The 24283-nt window shown below is 36.8% G+C and overlaps 3 protein-coding genes across 4 annotated transcripts; all 3 read left to right on the top strand.

Moving 5' to 3' along the window:
- Positions 1-1179: 1179 nt before the first annotated feature.
- Positions 1180-7255, top strand: LOC117327840. Of its 2 annotated transcripts, XR_004532738.1 has the most exons (6): positions 1180-2288; positions 4026-4146; positions 4381-4613; positions 4854-5090; positions 5348-5507; positions 5870-7255. XR_004532738.1 is itself a non-coding variant. In XM_033885044.1 (4 exons), exons 1-4 carry the CDS (start codon positions 2096-2098, stop codon positions 4946-4948), a joined length of 642 nt encoding a protein of 213 aa, XP_033740935.1. In that variant the 5' UTR covers positions 1180-2095; the 3' UTR covers positions 4949-5143. The 2 variants fall into 2 exon arrangements, 1 of the variants encoding a protein (XP_033740935.1); XM_033885044.1 differs by lacking the exons at positions 5348-5507; positions 5870-7255 and having other exon boundaries at positions 4854-5143.
- A 7755-nt stretch (positions 7256-15010) lies between these two features.
- Positions 15011-17290, top strand: LOC117328421. Its single transcript, XM_033885950.1, has 4 exons — positions 15011-15185; positions 15868-16094; positions 16372-16622; positions 17035-17290. The coding sequence occupies exons 1-4, from the start codon at positions 15011-15013 to the stop codon at positions 17288-17290; spliced, it is 909 nt and encodes a 302-aa protein (XP_033741841.1).
- Positions 17291-17517: 227 nt separating this feature from the next.
- Positions 17518-23062, top strand: LOC117327841. Its single transcript, XM_033885045.1, has 5 exons — positions 17518-17544; positions 17903-17941; positions 18194-18268; positions 22137-22317; positions 22621-23062. Exons 2-5 carry the CDS (start codon positions 17939-17941, stop codon positions 22707-22709), a joined length of 348 nt encoding a protein of 115 aa, XP_033740936.1. The 5' UTR covers positions 17518-17544; positions 17903-17938; the 3' UTR covers positions 22710-23062.
- Positions 23063-24283: the final 1221 nt, after the last annotated feature.

The following is a 24283-nucleotide window of genomic DNA, read 5'->3' on the forward strand; positions in this document are numbered from 1 at the left end:
ATATCACCCAGCCGGAATGTGAAAACCGTTCATTTGAAAATGAGCATCATGTAATCAGGAAGATGCATGTATGTTGGATGTAGAATCTGATATCGATGATTTTAATGTTGGGTCCGATACATCTTCAATAACAGAAATATCATCTACAATCGATAGCTCAGAAGAAATTGATGATGATCATGACAGTAGGGCTACATCAAGTTCTGATGAAGACATAGGTCACACAAGCTTAGCTGATGAGTTGGCTAGCTGGGTTTCAAAATTTAATATTGCTCACTCAGCAGTGTATGAACTTCTTCACATTTTGAGTAAATTTCACCAATTCCTTCCAAAAGATCCAAGAACTCTTCTAAACACCAGAAAAACATACGAAATTAGTGAAATTGCTGGTGGGTCATACCACCATTTTGGTCTCAAGATGGGTATCTCTAATATTATTACTAATTCAAAACCAGAACTGTTTAATGGTGCTAATACACTCTTGCTACATATCAACATTGATGGTTTGCCTTTGTTTAAAAGCTCAAATGTGCAGTTCTGGCCAATTCTTGGTAGAATAGTGGACCCATTCCTCTCTGACCCTTTTATTATAGGTCTGTATTTAGGGGATAACAAACCAACAGATGTTCATATATATTTGCAAAATTTTATTGACGAAGTGCAAGATTTGGAGCAGAACCTACTGCACATACCAGATATGGGTCTGGATATACAGGTTTCTATTTCCTGTGTGATATGTGATACGCCTGCACGTTGTTTTGTTAAGAAGACAAAGGGTCATAGTGGATATCATGGTTGTGATAAATGCATGCAAAGAGGTACTTGGGTTGGAAAAATGACTTTCCCAGACATAAATTCAACCTTGAGAACAGACATTGCATTTGATGAAATGGAAGATGAACCCCATCATAAAGGTCCATCTCCATTTAGCAATCTTCAGATTGGTCTTGTCACTCAATTTCCATTGGATTACATGCACTTGGTATGCCTGGGTGTGATGAAAAGACTTTTAATGCTTTGGATAAAAGGCCCACTTGAAAATAGTTGTAGAATGTCTGCTAGGACAATTGGGCTTATTTCTCAAAATTTGGTCAATTTAAGCAAACACCTTCCTCGAGAATTTCTTGGGAAAGGACGTTCTTTGCATTATATTGAGAGGTGGAAGGCATCCGAGTTTCGTCAGTTTTTGTTATACACGGGTCCAATTGTGCTTAAAGATTGTCTACCAAGACTAAAATACCAGCATTTTCTGCTGTTCTTTGTTGCTATCTATTGTCTCAGTAGTCCAGTGTTTTTCAGAGAGTATGGAGAATATGCCCATGATATATTATGTATTTTTGTGAGAGATGTGGGAAGATTGTATGGCAGGGACCAGATTGTTTACAATATTCATGGTTTGACCCACTTAGCAAAGGATGTTGAACGGTTTGGACCCCTGGATAGGTTTTCAGCATTTATTTTTGAAAGTTTTTTAGGTCGATTAAAACGTCTTGTAAGGAAACCAAATTTTCCATTGCAACAGGTAATAAGAAGGCTTTCAGAATGCAATTATCAATTTGAAAAAAAAAGTGAAATTCCTAAATTAGGCATACCTAAAAAGATTCATATACAAGGACCACGGTCAGCTGATGTACAGTTTAGACATTTTTTACAGTTTAAAGACATTCACTTTCAAGATCTATACTTTTCTGTCAGTGAAGGAGATAACTGTATTTTGGTTGGAAACAAAGTTGGTATTATTAAAAACATTATATGTCAAAATGCAGAATCAGAAAAATATGTAATATATAAAGAATTCAGAAACACTTCAGATTTTTTTAGTATTCCATTGAATTCTTCAGATTTAGGGATATACACTGTGTGTGATCTTGCTGGTGAACTGAAAACTGACAAATGCTCTGTGGTCAGTAAATGTGTTCTTATGCCATTTGATGAAAAGTTTGTTGCAATTCCACTGATTCATACATTGTAATTTAAATATATAGGATTTTATTTATAATGAAGGCAGCTGTTACACCAGGATGAAAGAAAAAATGTTGCATTGTTAATGATTTTGATAAATCACCAAAATCTTACTTTGTTCTGAATATCCAGGATGCATGTACTCATTGAATTCACGGATGAGCAATGTCTAGCTATAATTCCTGATACTTGGAAGCTTGGAAAAACTCGTGCTCTTTGGCCAAATACGCAGAATGCAACCAAGCTGCAGAAAATGGTGAAGTCTAAACAAGATCCGGATGACGAGGAATGGGAGTCTTTTCCTATAAGAGTGTTGTATGAAAATGGTTGGTATATTTTTGTGTGATAAAATGATATATTACAGTCGATAAAGTTGAAGTGTATAAACGATCAAACAAATTAACTTTTACATGTACATAGCACAGTGTTTGACATTAATGGACAACCAGTGTGAGATAGCCCCTACAAACTTATTTTATTAGGCCATCAGGTATAATTTTAGGTGGTCCTTGCTTAGATTAAGCACTCATCCACAAGTAGAAATGCCACAGCGCCGGGTAGGTTTGCCCTTGTCACTCGTCTCTGCAACTTCGCTTACCAAGGGTCACTCAATACGATACTCTCCTTGAGACCCTTAGCAGATCTCATGTCAAAATCGAAATTCCCTCAAGTGAATTCAGTTGACCAATCAAAACGCGTGTTTAAATATCAACAACATGCGCCTTTATTCTTGTCTTATTAATCACATGTACATAGAGTTTAACGTCTTCATCTGCATTTAGGAGCATGCAGAATTAAGTGATTGTCTATCCAGGCTTTATGGACGGTCTCACAAGCCAGCTTTTAATTGACCGGAGATGGCAGCGTCCATGGATATATGCGATTATCCAACAGAGAGCGCTGTGCCGGAACTTCGATTTTGACATGATATCGGCCAAGGGTCTCAAGAAGAGTATCGTATTGAGTGACCCTTGACTAGCGAAGTTGTTGTTCCTGTGACAAGCAAACTTTTTATCAAAGACAATGCCTATATATATATAATCCTGTAGATGTGCAAAACAATTCATGTTACAGTAAACTATTGATAGCCAGACTTATGCTAGGCCTATATACCTTGTAGCTAGCTAGTTATCGCAACAAAATAAAGCAAGTGATTTCTCTCGCGATTTCTGCCTGTCACTTCATATTAACGATCGTGATCACTTGTGCGCTTTAACAATTATTATCTAAACGTTGCTATATAGCGCCAATACGATACAGATTTAATTAGGGAATTCCCCCCCATTTCCGCCAATTGAGAACCTGAATCAAAAACAAAAATGAAATGCATAGAAATCTACAAATAGGCCTAAAAATAGCGACAATGAAAGATGGGACAATCATTTTGAAAATGAAAGTAGGTCTGAAAAAAATGAAAGCAAACTACATGTACACTAATTTACAACTAGAAATAATCATTGCAAAGTACCGGTCCAGTCATGACTTTAACATTACAATGTAAGTAATCATGAACATAGAGCTGTTTCAAATTTTCATTTTTTAAAAAAAATATTTAAATAGAAAAATTAATGTTTATATTTATTAATTAATATTTAATATCAAGAAGTGTTGTTGGATGACCTTAGATGTTGATCAGCCGCTGAGAAATTAATATCTTATTGGCTACCTACTTTAAAATACCAAAATGGTGCCAGGTAAAATTTGGGGGCCCGAGTGAGTTATCGGTAGGTACCTAGTGGGAAAAAATGTTAAGCTAAGCCCTGGTGGTCCTTCACAATTTCTAGTGATCCTTCCGAGTCATAAGTGGTAATATAACGATAAAGATGTGTTGATTTGAATACCTGATGTGTCCACATTACTAGTAAGTTGTTTGTATATTTTTAATATCTATAATTTGTGATTCATTTTGGAATAAAGGTGAAGTTATATAATTAGTTGACATGTTATGATTTTAGCTGAGCATTTCTGACATAGATGACATACATAGATAACAATTTCTATACAAACATGCACATGCAGGCAACTATTAGATCAATTTTTGTAAATTATCTTTCTCTTCTCAGAATCTTATGACAAGGTGCGGTCTAAGTTAAAAAGGGCAGAGGAGGAGTCAGACTTGGCAACAGCTGTTTCGGAAGACTCCGGGGATGATGACGCTTCACGGCGATCAAAGAGAAAAAGAAGGTAGTTATATCATCTATTCCAATCAGTTTGTGTCTACTTTATTGCTTTGACAACATACAAGCACACGAAGATTATTTACTAATATTAAAGAAATCCAAATTCAAACAGAAATGACTAAAACAATCGACAGATATATAAAGTATGTGTAATACTAATTTAGCAATGTTTTAGTTAATACTAATTGATTTTGTTCCATTCTATAATGCTATTCTTATTTTTGTTTTAAAAAAACAGAGCACCACAGCAGCTGTCATCTGATGATGACCAACCTGAAATGGGGTATATGTCCTCCCTGCCAAAGCCCCCCGCACAGAGGTCGACACTCCCAAAGAAACAACCACAACAACACAACAAAACCCAGCCTCTGGTATCAAAATCATCAATACCCAAAACTCCTCAGCATCAACGGATTCAGAGCCCCCAATCAGAGACACCAACCCTGACTCGCCCAAGGGACATATCTAATGGTACACAGGCAATAGTATGAAATTAAAAAAACATAAAAAGTTAATTTCATATATGAAAATTTCACATGAATCTTCATTCTTATTTATATTATTACTGTTTACATGCTTGATATTGTGTGACTGCATCACTTAAATTTCACACATAAATTTCATATATGAAATTATACATTTATCTTGTTACTCATTATTTGCATCTCATTTCTTGAAATCGAAGCTTAACCCACTTTTCATTTTTTGCAGCACGTGATGTTCGTCTTTTTACTCTGCTGGAACAGATTAAATCCACGCAGGTAAAACAGCAGACGATCATGGAGACAATTTTAAAAAAAAGTTGACCAGTTGAGCATCTCCGAGCATGGACAGTCAGTAGGACCAACCACAGATATACCGGAGGATGTAGTGTTCCCCCTCAACAACTTGGAGGAGTTGAACGCCCTCGAAGAAAAGCTTGCGGACACCAGTGTCCTAAAATCAGTTGTAAGTATTGAAATCACATTCATTATATTTTAATAGTTTCTTTTAAAACTTCATATTTTAATTACTGGCATTAGAGCTTGAAAAGGTTTGATAACCAAATAAACCATATCCATTTAAGCGTTATGTATGGACTCGTGGCCTTAATTAGTAAAGAGAGAGGGGGCAGGTTAATGAGATGTCCACCCTGTTTGGACGACAGTTGTAGTTTTGATAAAGTGTTAAAATATTATCTTTTCAATAAGCATGTTTGTTTTCAGATCAACCATCTGTCTGTTGTTGGAGGCAAAACAACAAATGATATGACCAGAAGGATCCTGAAGTCCACAGTCCGGTCAGGTCTTGCAACCCAGTACAACTGGTATGGAAAGAAAGGGAAAATGCCCTTTGGAAAGCTGCGACTAGCTACAGTTATACAGAGTAAGTTCCTAGTGTATTTATAATATATTCATAGAATTAATGTAACATTGTTAGTTTGTCTGGGTCTTTGATCATATCTTAGCCATACCTCTGTCATGTTTCGTAATATTTGAATTGTAATAACACATGTTTTACCCTTGATGTTAATTTTCTTTTTACAAATGACCATTACCTTTATTTATCCTCATGTTAGGGTATGGTGTAGCATCTGTATTAAGTTATATTTTTTATGTCATGTTTTGAGGGTATGAGGTCAAGTTTTCCACATTCATATATTCATTCAATATTTGAAAGCGCTTTAGTTTTATTTGGTGTAAAAATGTCCATTTCTTTCATACTGTTTATTTCTGATTTGATTTCAGAGGCTGTTAGGAAAGTAAAGCCAGAAAGCTCTGAATTAGAGGTGGAGCTAGCCACTCGAGAATGGCTTAGAACTGCAGCAGACCGAGATGGTGGTAGAAAGAGGCGCCAGGCTGTATGTGCAATTGTACAGCCAAATACATTACATGGACATTCTGAGAATGATTCAGAAAGTGAACATTCATTGGTGTATGAATAAGTTATGATTATGTTCAGTAATATTTGATAGTTAAAAACATGTATATTTTAAACAAAAAAGTAGTTTTGCATCCGTTTAGAGTTGGAATATATGAAGAAATAAATAACATCAACAACAAACTTCCAGCAACAGCTGCAAAAGCACTTGAAAGTTAGTCGTCAGTATTATTTATTTTTTCATAAATATTATAAAATGAAAATGCTTTTCAAATTATATATATTATGTGCCAAAACAACTACAAGACCTATATACCTAAAACCTTAAGTTTTGTATTTAATTATCATCTGTTTTGCATTTTAATGTTACATTGCTTTTCAATCTCACATGGCTTTTTTCCAATACTTTGAGAATGGGGCTGGCCCATCGCTTTTAGACTAAAACAAAAATCTAGGTTAAAATTAGGAAAAAATTTACATAATGTTAAAAAAAATATGATACAAGTAGACACAAATACATGTAACACACTTATATATATATTATGCTTTATTTATAGCATTATCTCCCTGGCCAATAATTTAGGTCAAGGTAACCAATGAAACGTAAATGACATGGCACTTTCCAGATTTTTCAAAACATTTTTTCATAAATCAATTAATTGAGAAATTTTAATGGTTGCATTGATTGGAAAAAAGCAATTTTTTTTCTGTTTTTCAAATCCAAATTGGCCTCATAGAAAGCCCTGTCACGGTACACTTCTTAAGTGCCTGATTGGTCTATACTGCCTCCCCTTGGGGAGCTCTTGTTGATTTGCATAATATTTGCCTAATACATTTGTAACTCCATGTTATGTTTAATATAAACTTGTTCGATATGAATGTTGCAATATCAATAAGCATAATACATATTTTTCATTTAGATAATCCTTGGTTTGTAAATATCTTTGTGACATCTGTCTTTAATATGTGTGCATTCAAATTGCCCTGCCTATGTGGTCTGTCATCCCTCCGTAAACAATTATTATGATCACTATCTCTCAGAAAGTACAGAAGGGATCTTTTCAAATTTCTTATGATGGGTCCCCTAGGTGTCTAGTTGTACATGTTGCATTTTAGGACCAATCAAACACATGGCCGACAAGACGCTATCTTCGATTGTGACAATTGATGTTTGATTTTTTAGCCCACCATCATGAGATGGTGGGCTATTCAAATTGCCCTGCGTCCGTGGTCCGTGGTCCGTCCCTCCGTCCGTAAACAATTCTTGTTATCGCTATTTCTCAGAAAGTACTGAAGGGATCTTTCTCAAATTTCACATGAATGTTCCCCTTGGTCCTTAGATGTGCATATTGCATTTTGGGACTGATCAGAAAACAAGATGGCCACCAGGCCGCCATCTTGGATTTTGGACATTTGACATTTGTTATTCATGATACTTCTGATATTGAAGTTGATTAAAAGAAGAGAAAAGATCCATCTTTCATTTAACTAATTATGATCGTACAATGGTGGGCGCCAAGATCCCTCTGGGATCTCTTGTTGGTTTATATCGCCCGTGTTAGACTATATCCTCTCCCAGATTCAAACTAAATTAATTTTTAGATTGGAAAAAAGGGTTTTTAATTCTGTTTGGTTGAAATCATGTGCAGTATTACCTTTTGTTAATTTATATATACAGTATATGAATTGATTTGTGAGAAGCTATGCTGTTCTCCGACAGCTCTTGTTTTACATAATTTTCCAATGTTTCAAAGGGAGAGGAAAAGAAGGGATAAGAGAAAAGACCAGTGTTTCATTTGGCTGATATAGATCATTCAATGGTGGGCGCCAAGATCCCTCTGGGATCTCATGTTATGTGCTTCTAGGTGATCTTGTTTTGTTTAGATAATAAGATTGTTATTTAGATTTATATTTTTTGGTATATCTATTCTTGTTTTTATTTTGATAATCTAGTCTTGTTTACAGTTTTTATATGGCCGTCAAAAATTTTGACATGTATTACGGTATGGCGATCTCCTACAGTTTTCAACTGATTTTTCAAACTTTGTATGCTTAATCACCATGGCATGAATTTGTGTTTTCCTGAACGTCAGTTTGATTCGACAATATTGATCAGAATTATGGCCCATTTTTTGTTCTATTTTGGGACTTGTTAAAAAAATGCAGGAAATTTTTTGTTTTTGCTTGAATTCCGCTCAAATTTGGTGAGATTTTCTACAGTTGTCAACCAACTACTTTCAAACTTTGCATGCTTAATAACCATGATATGAAGTTATGTTTTCCTAACGGCAGTTTGATTCAATAATATTTCCTAGGGTTATGGCCCTCTGTGCATTATTTTTGGACTAAAATTGGAAAAAGAAAAACAAGTTCTGCTTGAATTTAGTGTAGTGATAGGTGAAAAGTTTGTTGAATATTAATGCAACAATTGAGGAATAATTTGAATATATTTGATACATTTTATAATAACAAGCAAGGTATGGGCGTGTTGCCTCCGCCCCCCTATTGGGTGGCAAATTACAGTATTTGTCATTGCCTCAAAACTTGCCATTCTGTTACCTAGTAGGTAACTAAATTTGATAATAATATTGTTTATTGAAATGCATATTTCTGGCTTATCTAGTCTTGTTTTTATTTTCATACCTTGTCACATTGACAATTTCATACATCCCTATTGGGTGTGAAGGACAGTATTTTTCCAATATGCCAAACAATGTCAATACATATTTTGATTATTTATTTACAAATATTCTTTACATGTGTATGAATTATTTTCTTGTTCATTGTAATATTGAATTTCATTTTGTTTCCATTCAATAAATAGTTATTTTGGCTTAATATCAATTTTGGTTTTGACATTATAGTTATTTCCAAGTAAAAGTTTGCAACTATTACATAACTGACATTTTACATTTGCAGTTTGTTCATTGCCAGTTCCAGTGAACAATTCACATACACTGCTGATTGTTCCAATACTTTGTTGTCTGATGGACATTATTCTGATGTCTGTTCAACATAAAGGCTGCAACAGTGCTGGTGAAAAAATGTAATTTTGTTGTCGGCTTGACATCGGGCCGATGTCTACCCAACATACAGAACCTGCAAAAGACCTGATGGAATGTCGTTTTGTTGTCGGGTCGACATCGGGCCGATGTCTACCCAACATACAAAACCTGCAAAAGCACTGGTGGAATATCGTTTTGTTGTCGGGTCGACAGCGGGCCGATGTCTACCCAACATACAAAACCTGCAAAAGCACTGGTGGAATATCGTTTTGTTGTCGGGTCGACATCGGGCCGATGTCTGCCCATCATACAGAACCTGCAAAAGTACCGGTGGAATGTCGTATTGTTGTCGGGTCGACATCGGGCCGATATCGACCCAACATAGTATTGTTGTCGGGTCGACATCGGGCCGATATCGACCCAACATACAAATGTTGTACTAGTATCGGGCGAATATGATTTCTATGTCGGGACGATAACGGATGAATATCGGGCCGATATGCTTGCCGATATCGGGCCAACATCAAAACGCGTTGCAAAAGGAAGCTGGCCCGATATCGGGCCGCTTTTGTAACCAATGTTGGGCCGATATACCCGGCTGTACATTTTCCGAGGTTATGGTTGAAATCCAAGGTTTTCCTTGGAATTACCTTAGAAAAACCTTGGAAAATACAAATGTCCGAGGTTTTCCTTGGAAACTGCATTACCTCGGACAAAAAACCTCGGCTATGGCAAACAAAAACTCGGACTTTTTTAGGGTGACTTCGGAAATAACTCGGACAATCAAAATTATTCTAAGTGACCTCGGAAATAACTCGGACAATCAAAATTATTCTAAGTGACCTTGGTAATAACTCGGACCATCAAAAATTATTCTAAGTCCATTTTGGAAATGAATAATTTTGAACAGAGTGGCAATGGACTTAGTAATTATTCTGATCTATGTACTTTGTGTGTCATTATCATCATTTATGTATTATCAGTTTCTTCTTAAAAGAAAACACTTGATCATCACCGGTTTTTGAGTTGTAGCATAACTTAACTTAAACATACACTTTTGATATTATTATATACAAATTCAATGATCAGTCTCTCTCAAAATGATTGGGAAACAGGGATCCATAAAGGGCATCTCGATTCTTGACGATGATCATAGGTTCTTTCAATGAAGTACACTTCAGAACAATTCTCCTGCTGTAAAAGAAAGAAAATATCACTTGCACTCATCTGACATTGAATATTAGGATAATAAATCATTAAATATGATTGGGTAATGTGATGGTGCAGTGGATAACACACTTGCCTTTCACCAAGGTGGCAGGCCGAATTCAATTCCCCAATCAGACATGAAAAGGTATGGAGGCACCTGCCCAAACGAGTGGGTTTCCTCCAGGTACTCTGGTTTCCTCCCACACAGACCTTTTGTGCAATAACATTCGGTCCAACAAGAGTGATTAATTTAAGTTGTATAACTTGCTTCATAATTCTTTTAAAAAGTCATTTTTTTTTAAAGATATGATTAACTGACTTATTTAATTGTACATGTCTCAATTGTCAATAACCAATTACAAATACAATGCAAATCCATGTAGAACTTTTAAATTGATCACCACTAGAGCAAAATCTGTAGTTTTTTAAATTAAGAACATAACAATAGGTTCACATTAAATGAAAAAGAAAAGAAAAGCAGAAACAGAACTTTTCAATTAATTACCTGTATTCAAGGCGTTTCATATGAGAAATATATCCCTCCAATACACTTTCCATTTCTCTCATGAGTTTCCCAACAGCAAAAACCTGTTTTGAACTCTTGTGCAACAAAAACTGTTCAATTTCGATGCCAACTTCTCCATCTTTGGTTGTGGATTCCAAAGCAACAGTATAAGAATTCTGCTTTTTTACCTTGGAACATGATGTACTGTACAGATAGAATCCATTTCTGATCACCTTTGCAACCTTCATAAATGATTCCTCACTTACATCACCTGTCAGATGTTGCAGCTGCTCTTTGACAAATGGCTCAAAATGTGATTCTATTACTGTACATTTTACAGTTCTGCATTGATAGGCCTCCTCTCCAAGAGAACGCTGTCCTTTGCCTTCAAACATGCTCCTTACAAAATCCTTAGCCACACCTTCACCAATGTGATGTTCTGTTTGCATTACTCTCTTCTGAGCCTGAAAGTTCCAAAAAACTTGACGACAAACATTTCCTGTTCCATGGATATTTTTCTTCATCTCTCCATTGAAAGACTCGAAAGGGAAACAAGACCAACACCAAATGGGTCCCCACTGTCTCACATTGTCAAGCATATGAAGTAAGTTGTGCATATTCAAACTCATTATGTTTGGTCCATACAGATCAGAGGCAGTTGATGTGAAGAATTTGAGGAGTGTTTCCGCTCTCTTCATTTGTGACGCAGTTATCCCCTCCGACAACAAAATGTAGATAGCCTCAACAAGAGAGCTGTAGTGTTTCAGGTAAATCAGTTTCAGTTTTCCTTTCAAGCAAGGTACAGAATAAAACAGAAGCCAGTTACGCAGTTCAGATGCTTTCCAATGATTGTAGGTGTTTGTCAGAATTCTTGCTAGTCTATGAATTACATGAGGGGGGCAAATTTCTTTCAATAATTTGTCTATCTCTGTCATTCTGTCTCCAATATAATAATCTTCTGCCTTGTTCTTATCATCAAACCACAGAAACGTTAGCTTCTTTGTGATACCCAGCAAAGTGCCATGCATGTAATCAACCATAATGTTCTTTATCAATGAGAAGTAGGGCAAGTAACTGAAGACACTAAGACCATTAAAGCCAAAATATCGTTGCCCATCCTCCTGTGCTCTTGTTGCATTCTCTTTCACACTTTCATCAGTTCTCAGAGGTGGTTTTTCTGCTCTCACTGGATAGGCACGACAAGATCCAGCTCCACTTGCTACAACTTCGCCAGGTTCTTCACAATACAAACAGCCATTCTCACCATTGTGTTGGGTCATGTTTGTGACATAAGCCCTTGCCTGCAAGTCCATTGTTGCAACAATCAGCATTGCCTTTATTGTGATCACTTGTCCTAGAATTTTAGCTGTAAGACCTGTAGTATACAAATCAAGTAAATCCAGAACGAGAGGTTTAAGGAACATATTCATTTTGGGCTTTCCTTTCCCCTGCCAGAGTCCCCAGAGCATCATATTTTTCCTTGTGAATCTTTCTTTTGCAGGGAGTTCGTTGATCAGAAGATACACTGGCCATATCTGGACACCTGAACTCTGGAATAAAGGGACTCCATCAGTGAACATAGATAAAGTGATATTGTTTTCATTGTGTAAAAGGCAGCCTGGTTGCTGTAGTTCTTTGTATGCTGTTCCAAATCTTATGTCACTCAAAGTTTCATGAGATGCAGGTGCACCCTTCATATCACAGATCTTTTCCCAAATACCATTCCTTAGAACGATTTCTTCAAGTTGTGTTTTCAGATTGCTTGTTACAAAATATTTTCTTGATTCTAAATCTGACTTGCGTCCATTACATCCAGGTGTTTGACAGGTATCTTCATCGTCTGAGAATAACTTCTTGCAGCAATCACAATACAACTGAAATTTCACATAATCTGAACTGAAACCACATTTTTTCTTCAGTTCATATAAGCTTCTCTCTGCAGTGTTGTCTGCTGGAAGATGCATTTGAATTAGTTTTAACAAATCTTTGATTGCCATATCTGACAAATTGTACCTTGCAGCATATGCAGTTGTAGCAAGAACGTGTTCATTGGTAGTAATATCACTGTTATAACTTGAAGAGGAGGCAGGCAGTGCATAGAGTGGAGAATCCTGGATGACCGGTGTACTCTGTGACAGCTGCTGATCATGTGACACACCACTATCATTAGGGCACATTTCCTGGTTTTCTCCTGAACTACAATTATTGTGTTCTGAATCATTAACAACAGATTTGACAATGAAACCTGGATCCGATGCTTCTTCATTATCTATGTCCATATCTTCCATCATGTCAAAGCTTTCCATTCCATCCAAAACATCACTGCTAGTAGAGTTTGTTGCAGTAGCTGAAGTTGAAGAGTGGAAGTTTCCTCTTTGATGTTTTGATACTGACCTGTAAATAAATAAAACAAATTTGTATATAAATAAAATCCATTGTTAGATTGATATATAAAAAATGAACTATTATTTCAATGTGCCATAATAGCTTCATTTTGACAAACAAGAACATGGTTTATTGGTAGTAAAATATTACCAAGTCAATTGATATTAACTTTATAATTTATTTGAGCAAATATTGTGTTATCACACTTGCAAAACCAACAGTCCTGTTTATAAAAATGATTAGCCTTGCATTGAAAATAGATACATACATGTGCATGCCAATGTAACTAACTGAGTGCAGATACATGTAAAGACTTGTTACTTTACTGGTTTTTGATATTCATAATTTTCAGCTGTAATATTTCCATATATATCACAGATACTTTTGGTATAATATTGGAATTCTTCATTTGTGATAGAACTTTTATGTGCACTCATTAGGTGCATGTACTGAAAAGGCTTTTACTTACACAATGTTTGAAATCTTACACTTACTTTATGTTGGATTTGTGTCGCCACCTAGTAGCTTTTGGCACTGGAATTGACTCATCAAGGTTGTATTCCTTGTATCTTTTTCTGACTTTGCACACTGAAAAATAAAATATGTAACATTACAATTATTATGTTGTGCATCAAAATTATTTTGTTAAATCCATCAATATCAATTATCTCACAGTAAAATCCTCCTGAATAATGTGAGAAAAGAAGATCAAAATAAGTGTTTTTTCTTACACTTAACTCCATGTATATTAGAAAGGTGATTTTCCAATGTCTGCTTGCGACTCAAAATCTGTGAACAAGATTCTATTGGACATTTCCACTCTGAAGGAGCAACCTGGCAAGCACTCAGCGCTTCTTCATCCATTGCTGAAAAGACACAATGCAAAACTTGTATTTATGCTGAATTAAATCAAACTGGATTAACAAAAAGTAAATAATTAGAAGGAGTTAAAACATATGGCCTTTGGATGGCAGTACAAATGTGGCTTAAACATATGTACATGTATATCTTTAAAATAATGGTTTGAATTGTCACAGAATTATATAATATATTTAAATGTTGTACGCACCATTCATGAATACATTCATTCATTTGGTTTTCAAATTAAAATCGTTCAACCACTTTTGTTTGACGTCATATCAATTAAAGATGGAAATATATTAATTGATTGACGGCATCATTATTATGGATGTTTTTATACAGATAATTAATTAATGACACAAAACGTGTCACATGGCGTTTTCAGGATATAGAAACCAATTTTACTGGAGGCCGATTTCACTTGGGTAAATCGGGGCCAATTTCACGCGGGACTGTTTTGACCATACATCGCCGGCAGTGGCTAATTACCTAAATAGGCCTAGTTTGTTTTTACCGAAAAGATCGGTAGATCAACTATGTGAACATCGACAATTTATGTTTCTTCAAAATTCTTCACAATGTCAAATATACGAAAACTTACCTGGAGCCCTGAGACCGCGGATCGTGAATCGTGGTCATGGAACAGCGGGAGTTTACAGAAATTTCGTCACCAACACCAACTGTTGCAATATTTGCCATTCATGTAGAATCGACTGCTGTTGATCGCGATCGCAGAGATGCATGGAGACTACTAACTAGGTACCGATGTATTTCAAGAAACTACATAGATCTATATAGATACTAGTTGACGTTAATAATCAAAATTCGATGTAACCCAATATTCAGTCGCCGTCAGTTCCCTCCTTATTCTGAATCAATCAGTCGCTTATATAAAAGCCTCTATCCGATCAAGATCACCGGATGCGGATGCTGAAGATGAGGATCGATGGGAAGGCGCGCCCTTTTGAATGATAGTTATCGTGTCATATTACCTGCATTCGATCTCTTATTTTTAGCGTTTGTTCTCGTCATCTCTTGACAAAATGCCGATCGCACTGATGATATGGGTTAACGACGATCCCATTACAGGATCTGTAATTAGTTTAAGAGAAATTACATCGCCAAGAAAAGAATTCAGCGACTACAAAGTTGGCGATAGAGTCAAGGCTCGGCTGCCAGGATGTGGGATTTTTGAATCCGTGATTGGAAAATTAGGAGGTTGGTAAATCGTGTTTTATATCAATTGTTCAGTTGATGTGTATATGCAGTTTAGTGTAAATTTGTTTGACATGATAACCTTTTTACGCAGGCCTTGTGCCCGGCGCATTATATTTGAACCAGAAATTTATGTGGATGCGGATCGGGACATCAACAATCGATCTTTTATGTAGAAATCTACATCTAGTACTTCTTTTACCTAGAATTTAAAATTTGACCACATCGTTGACTGAAATCGTTTTTAAATATCTTTATAACAATTTGGAATTTGACTCAAAGTGAAAAATAACATTTCAAGGGCATCTTGTGGGATTCAACGCAATACTTTAATGTCATGAGCATTCCACCCAAAGTTGTGTTTTATAAAGCTTTTATTGATAACAAATACTTCATTAATAAGAAAATAGATAATATGCTATTGACCTCATGTAGGGTGGTAGTAGATAGCTAAAGCTTTCCAATTTAACAATCATTTATTAATTTATGATGTTTCATAATGTAACTTATTTCAAATTCAGAACATGCACATGTTTGAAAACAAACAAGTTAAATTATTCAAGATAAACTTGCCTTTATAGGCCTCGTCATTGCCAGTCAAAATAACCTTCCAACAGAACTTTGATACGAAAATGAATCTAGTATGATTTTACATCATGTTTGTAACTTTGTATTGATCTTTCAGATGATTCCGAAAGAAAGGAATTTAAGGCAATTATTGACAGTGCCGAGTTTGTAGAGCTGTTAAAGAAGCTTCAAATTGGGCAGGTGGGAGAACCAGAGCCTACTGTCCGTACTGATCAGGAGGAAGAACAGCCTAACATAGAGGCATCAGCAAAAAAAAGGAAGTCTAACCTCAGTGAAGGCGAGAGGTCAAATAAAAAAATGAAAAATTTAAAGAAAAAGCAGCAGGTTAGTTTTCAAAAACTGTTATTTCAACAAACTGAATTAATCAAATAAAATCATCAATTGGATAATAATTGACATTGTAATTATTAAGATATTTTTAAAGCTGGATCAGAAGCCATATTAAATGGAAAGAACTATATGTTGTTGAAAATGAATATGGATTTATGTTATAAATGCATAGAATATTAGATTCAAATTTATGTTAAAAAGAAATGACTTTTCAGATCCTATTTAACAGCATTTAAACTTAAAATTGATTCCTTTTCTAATACAATTTTAGACGAACATTGAGAAGGCTGCCAGTTGTTTGGAGTTACTTGAGTTAGATTTGCTAACTTCCAGCTGCATCAGTACTGTATCATCATCAAAACAGTCTGATGCAACACCATCCACCCCGCAGCTGGTTGTCATGCCAACGCCCAGTATTGAGACCCAGGAAGTAGCTGTTCATCAGCAATCATGCAGCTCTGTTCCAGAGACTAATTTCAATAGTCTTTCGGATGATCAAGACTTGACACAATCGTCAACTAGGTAAGAATATTATGTAAGCTTAAGTACAATCTGATACTGTTTGACTTAACATAAATCAGTTACGAATATACTTACTAATATACTTTATCTGGCCGTGAGCTGATGGGCAGGGCCAAAATAGTCAAATTGGCTAAAATGACTCAGAACTCATATGACCATTTTGACCCTTTGTTCATTTTTTTTTTTACAGCTACAAATTAATGAAAATAATTTTAAGTCAGTTTCTTTTTTTTTTTTTACTGTTTATTGAGTTAACAACAAACTTGTGTTCAAAATAGCTTTCATCAATTGTTCAAGCAATACAGACTGATCAGTAACAACAGTAAACCAGCATGAAATATACAATATGAAAGATAACAAGTCCAAAATTCCAATTAGCAGGGTTCCTTTTAATTTTTTAATTATTTTGCAGGAGTTCATCTATATTAGGACAATCATTTGATGTCCTGAACAACACGTCATCTTGTGCCACATACAACAGAACTGGTCCAGATGTCCAGTTGCAACAGAGGGTGGAGGCTGTTGAGTTAGAATTGTCAAAGTGCTGGGCCTATATTCATCAGCTTCAGAACCAAGTTTCCTGGCTGTATAATCAACAGCAGGTATATATTACAATACATTTGAGTAGGCTCCATGATAGTGTTATATTGATTATGGATTTATATTGATAATCAATCGATGAGACATCCAATTTAAATTAGTCGCTTGTGAAATCCCACCATCGATTTGTCTTATGTAGTTCTAATAAGTTCTAAGTAATATTTAGATCGCTTGACAGTGTTCGGCACCAAATGCTAAATCCCTTTGGGTTCCCTTTTTCCAGTTTTCTTATCAAAAATTAATATTTATAATTACTTTACAGATGAATACCGTCAACTATGGAAACTAACCTTGCTCTTCAGGTGCAACCACTATCACAGAGGTAAGGTTATTCATCTATTTATATTTCTGGAGCAAAATCAGTGGTCAAGTACATGAATGAATAACTTTGGCAGAGATGAACAGTGTAATATATCTTTAAAAAAAAAAACCACACTTTAAGTAAAAAGTTCCACAGCTTAAATCTTTATTGCGATGTCTTTGTGATGTCTTATGTAAGCAAAATTTTATTAAAGTCACTTGTAGTGTTTACTTTCAATAGCACACCATTTCTTCATCAAGTATCAATGTAACTAAAAAAAAAAGGGGGGGGGGGGGGGGGGGGGGGGGGGGCGGAAACAGGATCTAGACATACAAGCTATCTTACTGAGAATATAACATCGCAGTGCCCTTTTTTACAGTCAACGCCAGTTCAAGATGCTGTAACAACTAACCAAATGGTATGTTGTTTTTATCTTAGCTTTGTAAATTCTAATTGATTTGTCAAGCTTTGACAATTTCAGGGAAACTTAAATACTTGAGTGAATAGATAGACTTAATTTCTTCTAGTGATATTAACTGGTCTGCTCAGATAAACCAGAAGAGGTTATATTAAGTTAATGGTAAAATAAATCTCTTTCAAATGAAAACATGAGAAAAAAATAATAAAAACTCTTAAAAGAATCACTATAATCACTTTTTTTTATATAAAGAAGGCCACATCTTTAGAAAATAGACCAACAAGCCTGGACACAACTACAACTACTGGCCAGATGTCCTACACCAAGGTAATGACAGTAGACAATATTGTAACTTTAATTTTAATTTTTATTTGTAATATTTAGGGAAACATTAGATTTTATGGCCACATTTCAACCATTATAGCTTACTTGCACTAAGGACATCAGAATGTCACATGGGCTAAATATGCTAAAATATTTCTAAAGGTAACTGGTAAATGACTGCTTCTCAACCAAGACCTAACAGAACTGTGAAGGTATAAAATTGTATAGCGAGTTAAGCTGAAGGTTTAATGTATTTTTGGTAGGCCTGTATATGTCATAGATTATGAGTTCAAGGCCAGGTTATAGCACACATCTAAAATTGCCTTTACTTAATGATTTATCTAATTTATATTAATGTATGTAATATATGTTGTCTCGAAGGTTCAAGTTTGAATTTACTGTACATACTATATAGATAAACAAGAGGCCCATGGGCCTTAACGGTCATCTGACAAACACTTACACTTACAGCAGGGACACATCCCTCAATCCAGCATTATTACCATAAATTATTTATCGCAGCCAGTTATGTTTTAGATCAAATTTGGTTTTTATCCATTTAGCTTGTCCAGGAAGAGCAGCATCATAAAGCAAAATTTTAGCCAAGTTCCCATTTTTGGGGCATGCCCCTCTGTCCCAATGGGTCAGACAAGACTCATTTATATCAATTAGGATTGCCTTTCCCCAATGATGTTTCATACTAAATATAGTTGTAATCAATTAAGGCATTAAGGAGGAATTGCATTTTAAAGAAATGTTTAACCTAAGCGCTCCTTTTGCCCCATCTTTTTTTCCCCAGGGGTCAAACCTGTCTCATTAAAAAATATGATTGCCGTCACCTTATGTTTCACATCAAATTAGGTTGTAATCCACCAAAAGGTTAGGGAGGATTAGGATTTAACAGCAAATATTCACCAAAGTTCCCCTTTTGGGGCCCTGCCCCTCAGGCCCCAGGGGTCACACTAGCCTCGTTTATATAAAATATGACCACCCTTCCCAAAGGATGTTTCACACCATATTTCGTATTAATCCACCCAAGGGTTAGAGAGAAGTAGGATTTATAGCAAAAATTCACCAAAGTTCCCCTTTTGGGGCCCCGCCCCTCTGGCCCTAGGGGTCAAACCAGCCTCATTTATATAAAATATGATTGTCCTCCTCCAATGATGTTTCATACCAAATTTGGTAATAATTCACTATGGGGGTTAGGAGGAGTAGTATTTTAAAGCAAAATTTCATCAAAGTTCCCCTTTTGGGGCCCTGCCCTTCTGGCCCCAGGGGCCACACCAGCCTAATTTATATAAAATATGACCACCTTCCCCCAATGATGTTTCACACCATATCTTGTTGAAATCCACCAAAGGGTTAAGGAGGAGTAGGATTTTATAGCAAAATTTCATCAAAGTTCCCCATTTGGGGCCCCGCCCCTCTGGCCCCAGGGGCCACACCAGCCTCATTTATATAAAATATGACCACCCTCCCCCAATGATGTTTCACACAATATCTGGTTGAAATCCACCAAAGGGTTAAGGACGAGTAGGATTTTATAGCAAAATTTCATCAAAGTTCCCTTTTTTGGGCCCGTCACTCTGGCCCCAGGGCTCACACCAGCCTCATTTATATAAAATATGACCACCCTCCCCCAATGATGCTTCACACCAAATTTAGTTGTAATCCACCAAAGGGTAAAGGAGGAGTAGGATTTTATAGCAAATATCCACCAAAGTTCCCTATTTAGGGCCCGCGCAGCCCCTCTGGCCCTAGGGGTCAGACCAGCCTCGTTTATATAAAATATGATTGTCCTCCTCCAACGATGTTCCACACCAAATTTTGTAATAATCTACTTTTGGGTTATGGAGGAGTAGTATTTTAAAGCAAAATTTCATCAAAGTTGCCCTTTTGGGGCCCCGCATCTCTGGCCCCAGGGGTCACACTAGCCTCATTTATATAAAATATGACCACCCTCCCCAAATGATTTTTCACAACATATCTGGTTGAAATCTACTAAAGGGTTAAGGAGGAGTAGGATTTTATAGCAAAATTTCATCAAAGTTCCCCATTTGGGGCCCCGTCCCTCAGGCCCCAGGGGTCACACTAGCCTCATTTATATAAAATATGACCGCCCTCCCCAAATGATGTTTCATACAATATCTGGTTGAAATCCACCAAAGGGTTAAGGAGGAGTAGGATTTTATAGAAAAATTTCATCAAAGTTCCCCTTTTGGGGCCCCGCCCCTCAGGCCCCAGGGGTCACACCAACTTCATTTATATAAAATATGACCGCCCCCCCCCAATGATGTTTCACACCAAATTTAGTTGTAATCCACCCAAGGGTAAAGGAGGAGTAGGATTTTATAGCAATATTCACCTAAGTTCCCTTTTCGGCGCCCCGCCCTTCTGGCCCCAGGGGTCAGACCAGCCTCATTTATATAAAATATGATTGCCCTCCCCCAATGATGCTTAAAACCAAATTTGGAAGTAATCCACCCAAGCGTTAAGGAGGAGTAGCGTTTTGAAAGAAAAAGTTTACGGACGGCGCACGGCGGACGACGACGGACGAAGCACGATGACTATAGGTCATCCTGACCCTTTGGGTCAGATGACCTAACAAGAGGCCCAGAGGGCCTGTATCGCTCACCTGGTTTCATGAGATATTTGCCACTGGTATTGCTATGTCAATATATCATAGGCATTTTATATGGTTACATGAACATTGATTTTATTGTAATTCTAAAAATGTCAATTTAGCCAAATTGATCCCTTTTGGCCCCGCCCCTCAGCTCCCCGGGGGTCAGCCCCACCAATCGTACAATTTTGAATCTCTACCCCAAGGGGATGCTACCAGGCGAATATGAGCGATATATATATATCCATTGCTTAGTTTCAGAGAAGAAGTTGTTTATATCAGTTTAGGCAAATTAACCCCTTCTGGCCCGCCCCTCAGCCCTCGGGGGGGGGGGGGGGGGGGGGGGGGGGGGGGGGGGGTCAGCCATATCATTTGTACAATTTTGAATCCCTACCCCAAGGGGATATTACCAGTCAAATATATGAGATATCCATTGCTAAGTTTTAGAGGAGAAGTCGTTTATATCAATCTAGCCAAACTGGCCCTTTTTGGCCCCGCCCCTAAGACACCCAGGGGGTTAGCCCCACCATTTGTACAATTTTGAATTCCTACCCCAAGTAGGTGCTACAAGGCAAATACGTGAGATATCCATTGCTTAGTTTCAGAGGAGAAGTTGTTTATATCAATTTAGCCAAATTGACCCTGTTTGGCCCCGCCCCTCAGCTCCCCGGGGAGTCAGCCCCACCATTTGTACAATTTTGAGTCCTCACTCAATAGTGATGCTACCAGGCAAATATGAGCGATATCAATTGCTCGGTTTCAGAGAAGAAGTCGTTTATATCAATATAGCCCGATTGACCTCATTTGGCCCCGCCCCAGAGGCCCCCAGGGGGTCAGCCCCATCATTTGTACAATTTTGAATCCCCACTCCATAGTGATGCTACCAAGCAAATATGAGCGATATCCATTGCTCGGTTTCAGAGAAGAAGTCGTTTATATCAAAATAGCTAAATAGACCCCTTTTGGCCCCGCCCCAGAGGCCCCCAGGGGGTCAGCCCCATCATTTGTACAATTTTGAGTTCCCTACCCATAAGGATGCTTCTGACCAAATTTGGTGAAATTCCGATCGGCGGTTATGAAGAAGAAGTTAAATAAGTCAATTGTTGACGGACGGACGGACGACGGACGACAGACGGATGGACGATGGACGACAGACGCCACGGTATGGCATAAGCTCACCTTGGTCCTTCAGACCAGGTGAGCTAATAAATGGAATACCCTATTTTTTATTTTTTTTCTCTTTAACAGGAACAATTGAAGTCACTATGCCAAGGCATAGATGATTATTCAAAGGCAGGAAAGCGTTTGTTTTTAAGGCTGTTCAAAAGAGAGGAATATGTAGGGAGGAGCCTGACTGGGAAAGCGCCAAACAGAAGCACTCCAGCAAAGCCCCGGATTGAGGACAGAGAAAAATTACAACTTCTGTATGGTAATTGGTTTTTATGCTCAGTGAAATGAATGAAGTCAGTAATGTCATTGCACTCAGTCCATGACATCTGTCTTGACATATTTTCTTGACACCTGTCTTCATATGACTATAACTTGCAAGGATGTTAAGCCCCTAAAAACAAACAATTGAATTGCATTTGATTCCAAAATCAAACTCGTTTCATAATATTTTAAAGGAATGTAAATATTCATAGGTCAATGGGGCCTCTGAAAAGGGCCGCACATACTCTAAATTAAAGATTTTAAATAAAACCTCTCCATTTTCCATTTCTTTGTGTTTTAGATGTGGTTGCTGAACTCTATGGTGTCAGGAAGGAGTCACACATCAACCGGGAGCTTGCTGACCTCCTCAAGCCAAGCCGATGCCGATGAGGAAAATTAGCTGGTTTTATAGTTCATGAACAGTTTTCTGTAGTGTTGGGAGGAAAGCAAATTAACAATCAATTATTGAAAGGAATACAGTGAACAATTAATTGATCAATCCAAATAGTATATATCTTCACTACTTTAAGAACATGTAATTTATAGCATTTCATATAGCACTTTGGACTTCATTTATCATCTGCCATTTTGACAAGGTGCTGTTATGCAGTATTTTCGTACAATAGTCAAAATCTAGTTATCTTGATTTAAGAGTATACTTTCCTTTTCTCAAAATAAGTGATGACTCTAATTTTTGTTGAAGTGGTCGATTTTTGACTATCAGAACACCACTAGTTTTCTGAATTAATAAAATAACAGCAATAGGAATAATTGTTTTATAATAGACTTTCGCCTTTTTATTGTTCCAAACTTTTCACCTGAAAACCGTGTTTTTAATCTTTAATTTCCAGATTTATTATTGATATATTTGTACAAGACAACAACAAACATCATGTGGTGCTAAAACTGGAAGGGGAGGACCACTGTGCACTGAGAGTACTGAATTATCTAATATTTCTTTTGAATTCTCAATTCACTTCCGAGGTCATGTCCAAGGTATTTCCGAGGTTACCCCAAGAATTGTCCAAGGTAGTGTTGTTCTGTTAAGCCGAGGTCATGTCCGAGGTAGCATTCCAAAAGCCGAGGTAGCGTTCTGAAAGCCGAGGTCATGTCCGAGGTAGCGTTCTGAAAGCCGAGGTCATGTCCGAGGTAGCGGTCTGAAAGCCGAGGTCATGTCCGAGGTAGCGTTCAGAAAGCCGAGGTCATGTCCGAGTTTTCATTCTCAATTCCGAGGTATTTCCGAGATTATTACTTTGTTGAATCTCTTTCATTCGTTTTTTAAAACTCGGAAAAAACATGGAAACCAGGTTTCAATACTCCGAGGTCAATGATTTCCATGGTTTTTCCGAGGTAGTCCTTGGAAAATGTACAGCCGGGTGTAACAGCTCAGGAATTGACATGTACATTGATACTACATCTGTGGACCTGCTGACCTTGACAATGACCTTTGAGCTATGTCAGTTTATGCTTATTCCTAATTGCAACCCACCACACAAGCTATCTCGTAAGTCTTCGGACAAATCTTGTGATTTGCTACACAATTATAATCAACAATGTGCTTTTTAATGTATTTATTTCCTCTACATTTTTCAGCCTTCCAACAGTACTGAAGATAGTGCAACAGTGGGGGGATTCACAGATGTGAGTTTTGTTTTTTATATACAGTGTATATATCAAATAAAATTAAGTCTCTTAAATGAATTTTCAAAGTAATGTATTTTTACATGCCTGTCAAAATTTGATTGGAGTTATGATTATGGTTTGGTTTAGTGTTTTCCATCTAGAGATCTCTTCAATTTTCAACCAATCTTTTTTAAACTTTGTAGGGTTTATCATTATTTGACATGATATAATCTGTAGATGTTTTTCTGTCAGAGTAACAGTTGCATGTTGATTTAACATTTTGAGCAAAAGTTATTTCCCTTTATTATTTTAAGTATATGAAGGATTTTTAAGGTTACCTG

This window comes from Pecten maximus, chromosome 5 (genome assembly GCF_902652985.1).
Source record: "Pecten maximus chromosome 5, xPecMax1.1, whole genome shotgun sequence".
NCBI classification, from domain to species: domain Eukaryota; kingdom Metazoa; phylum Mollusca; class Bivalvia; order Pectinida; family Pectinidae; genus Pecten; species Pecten maximus.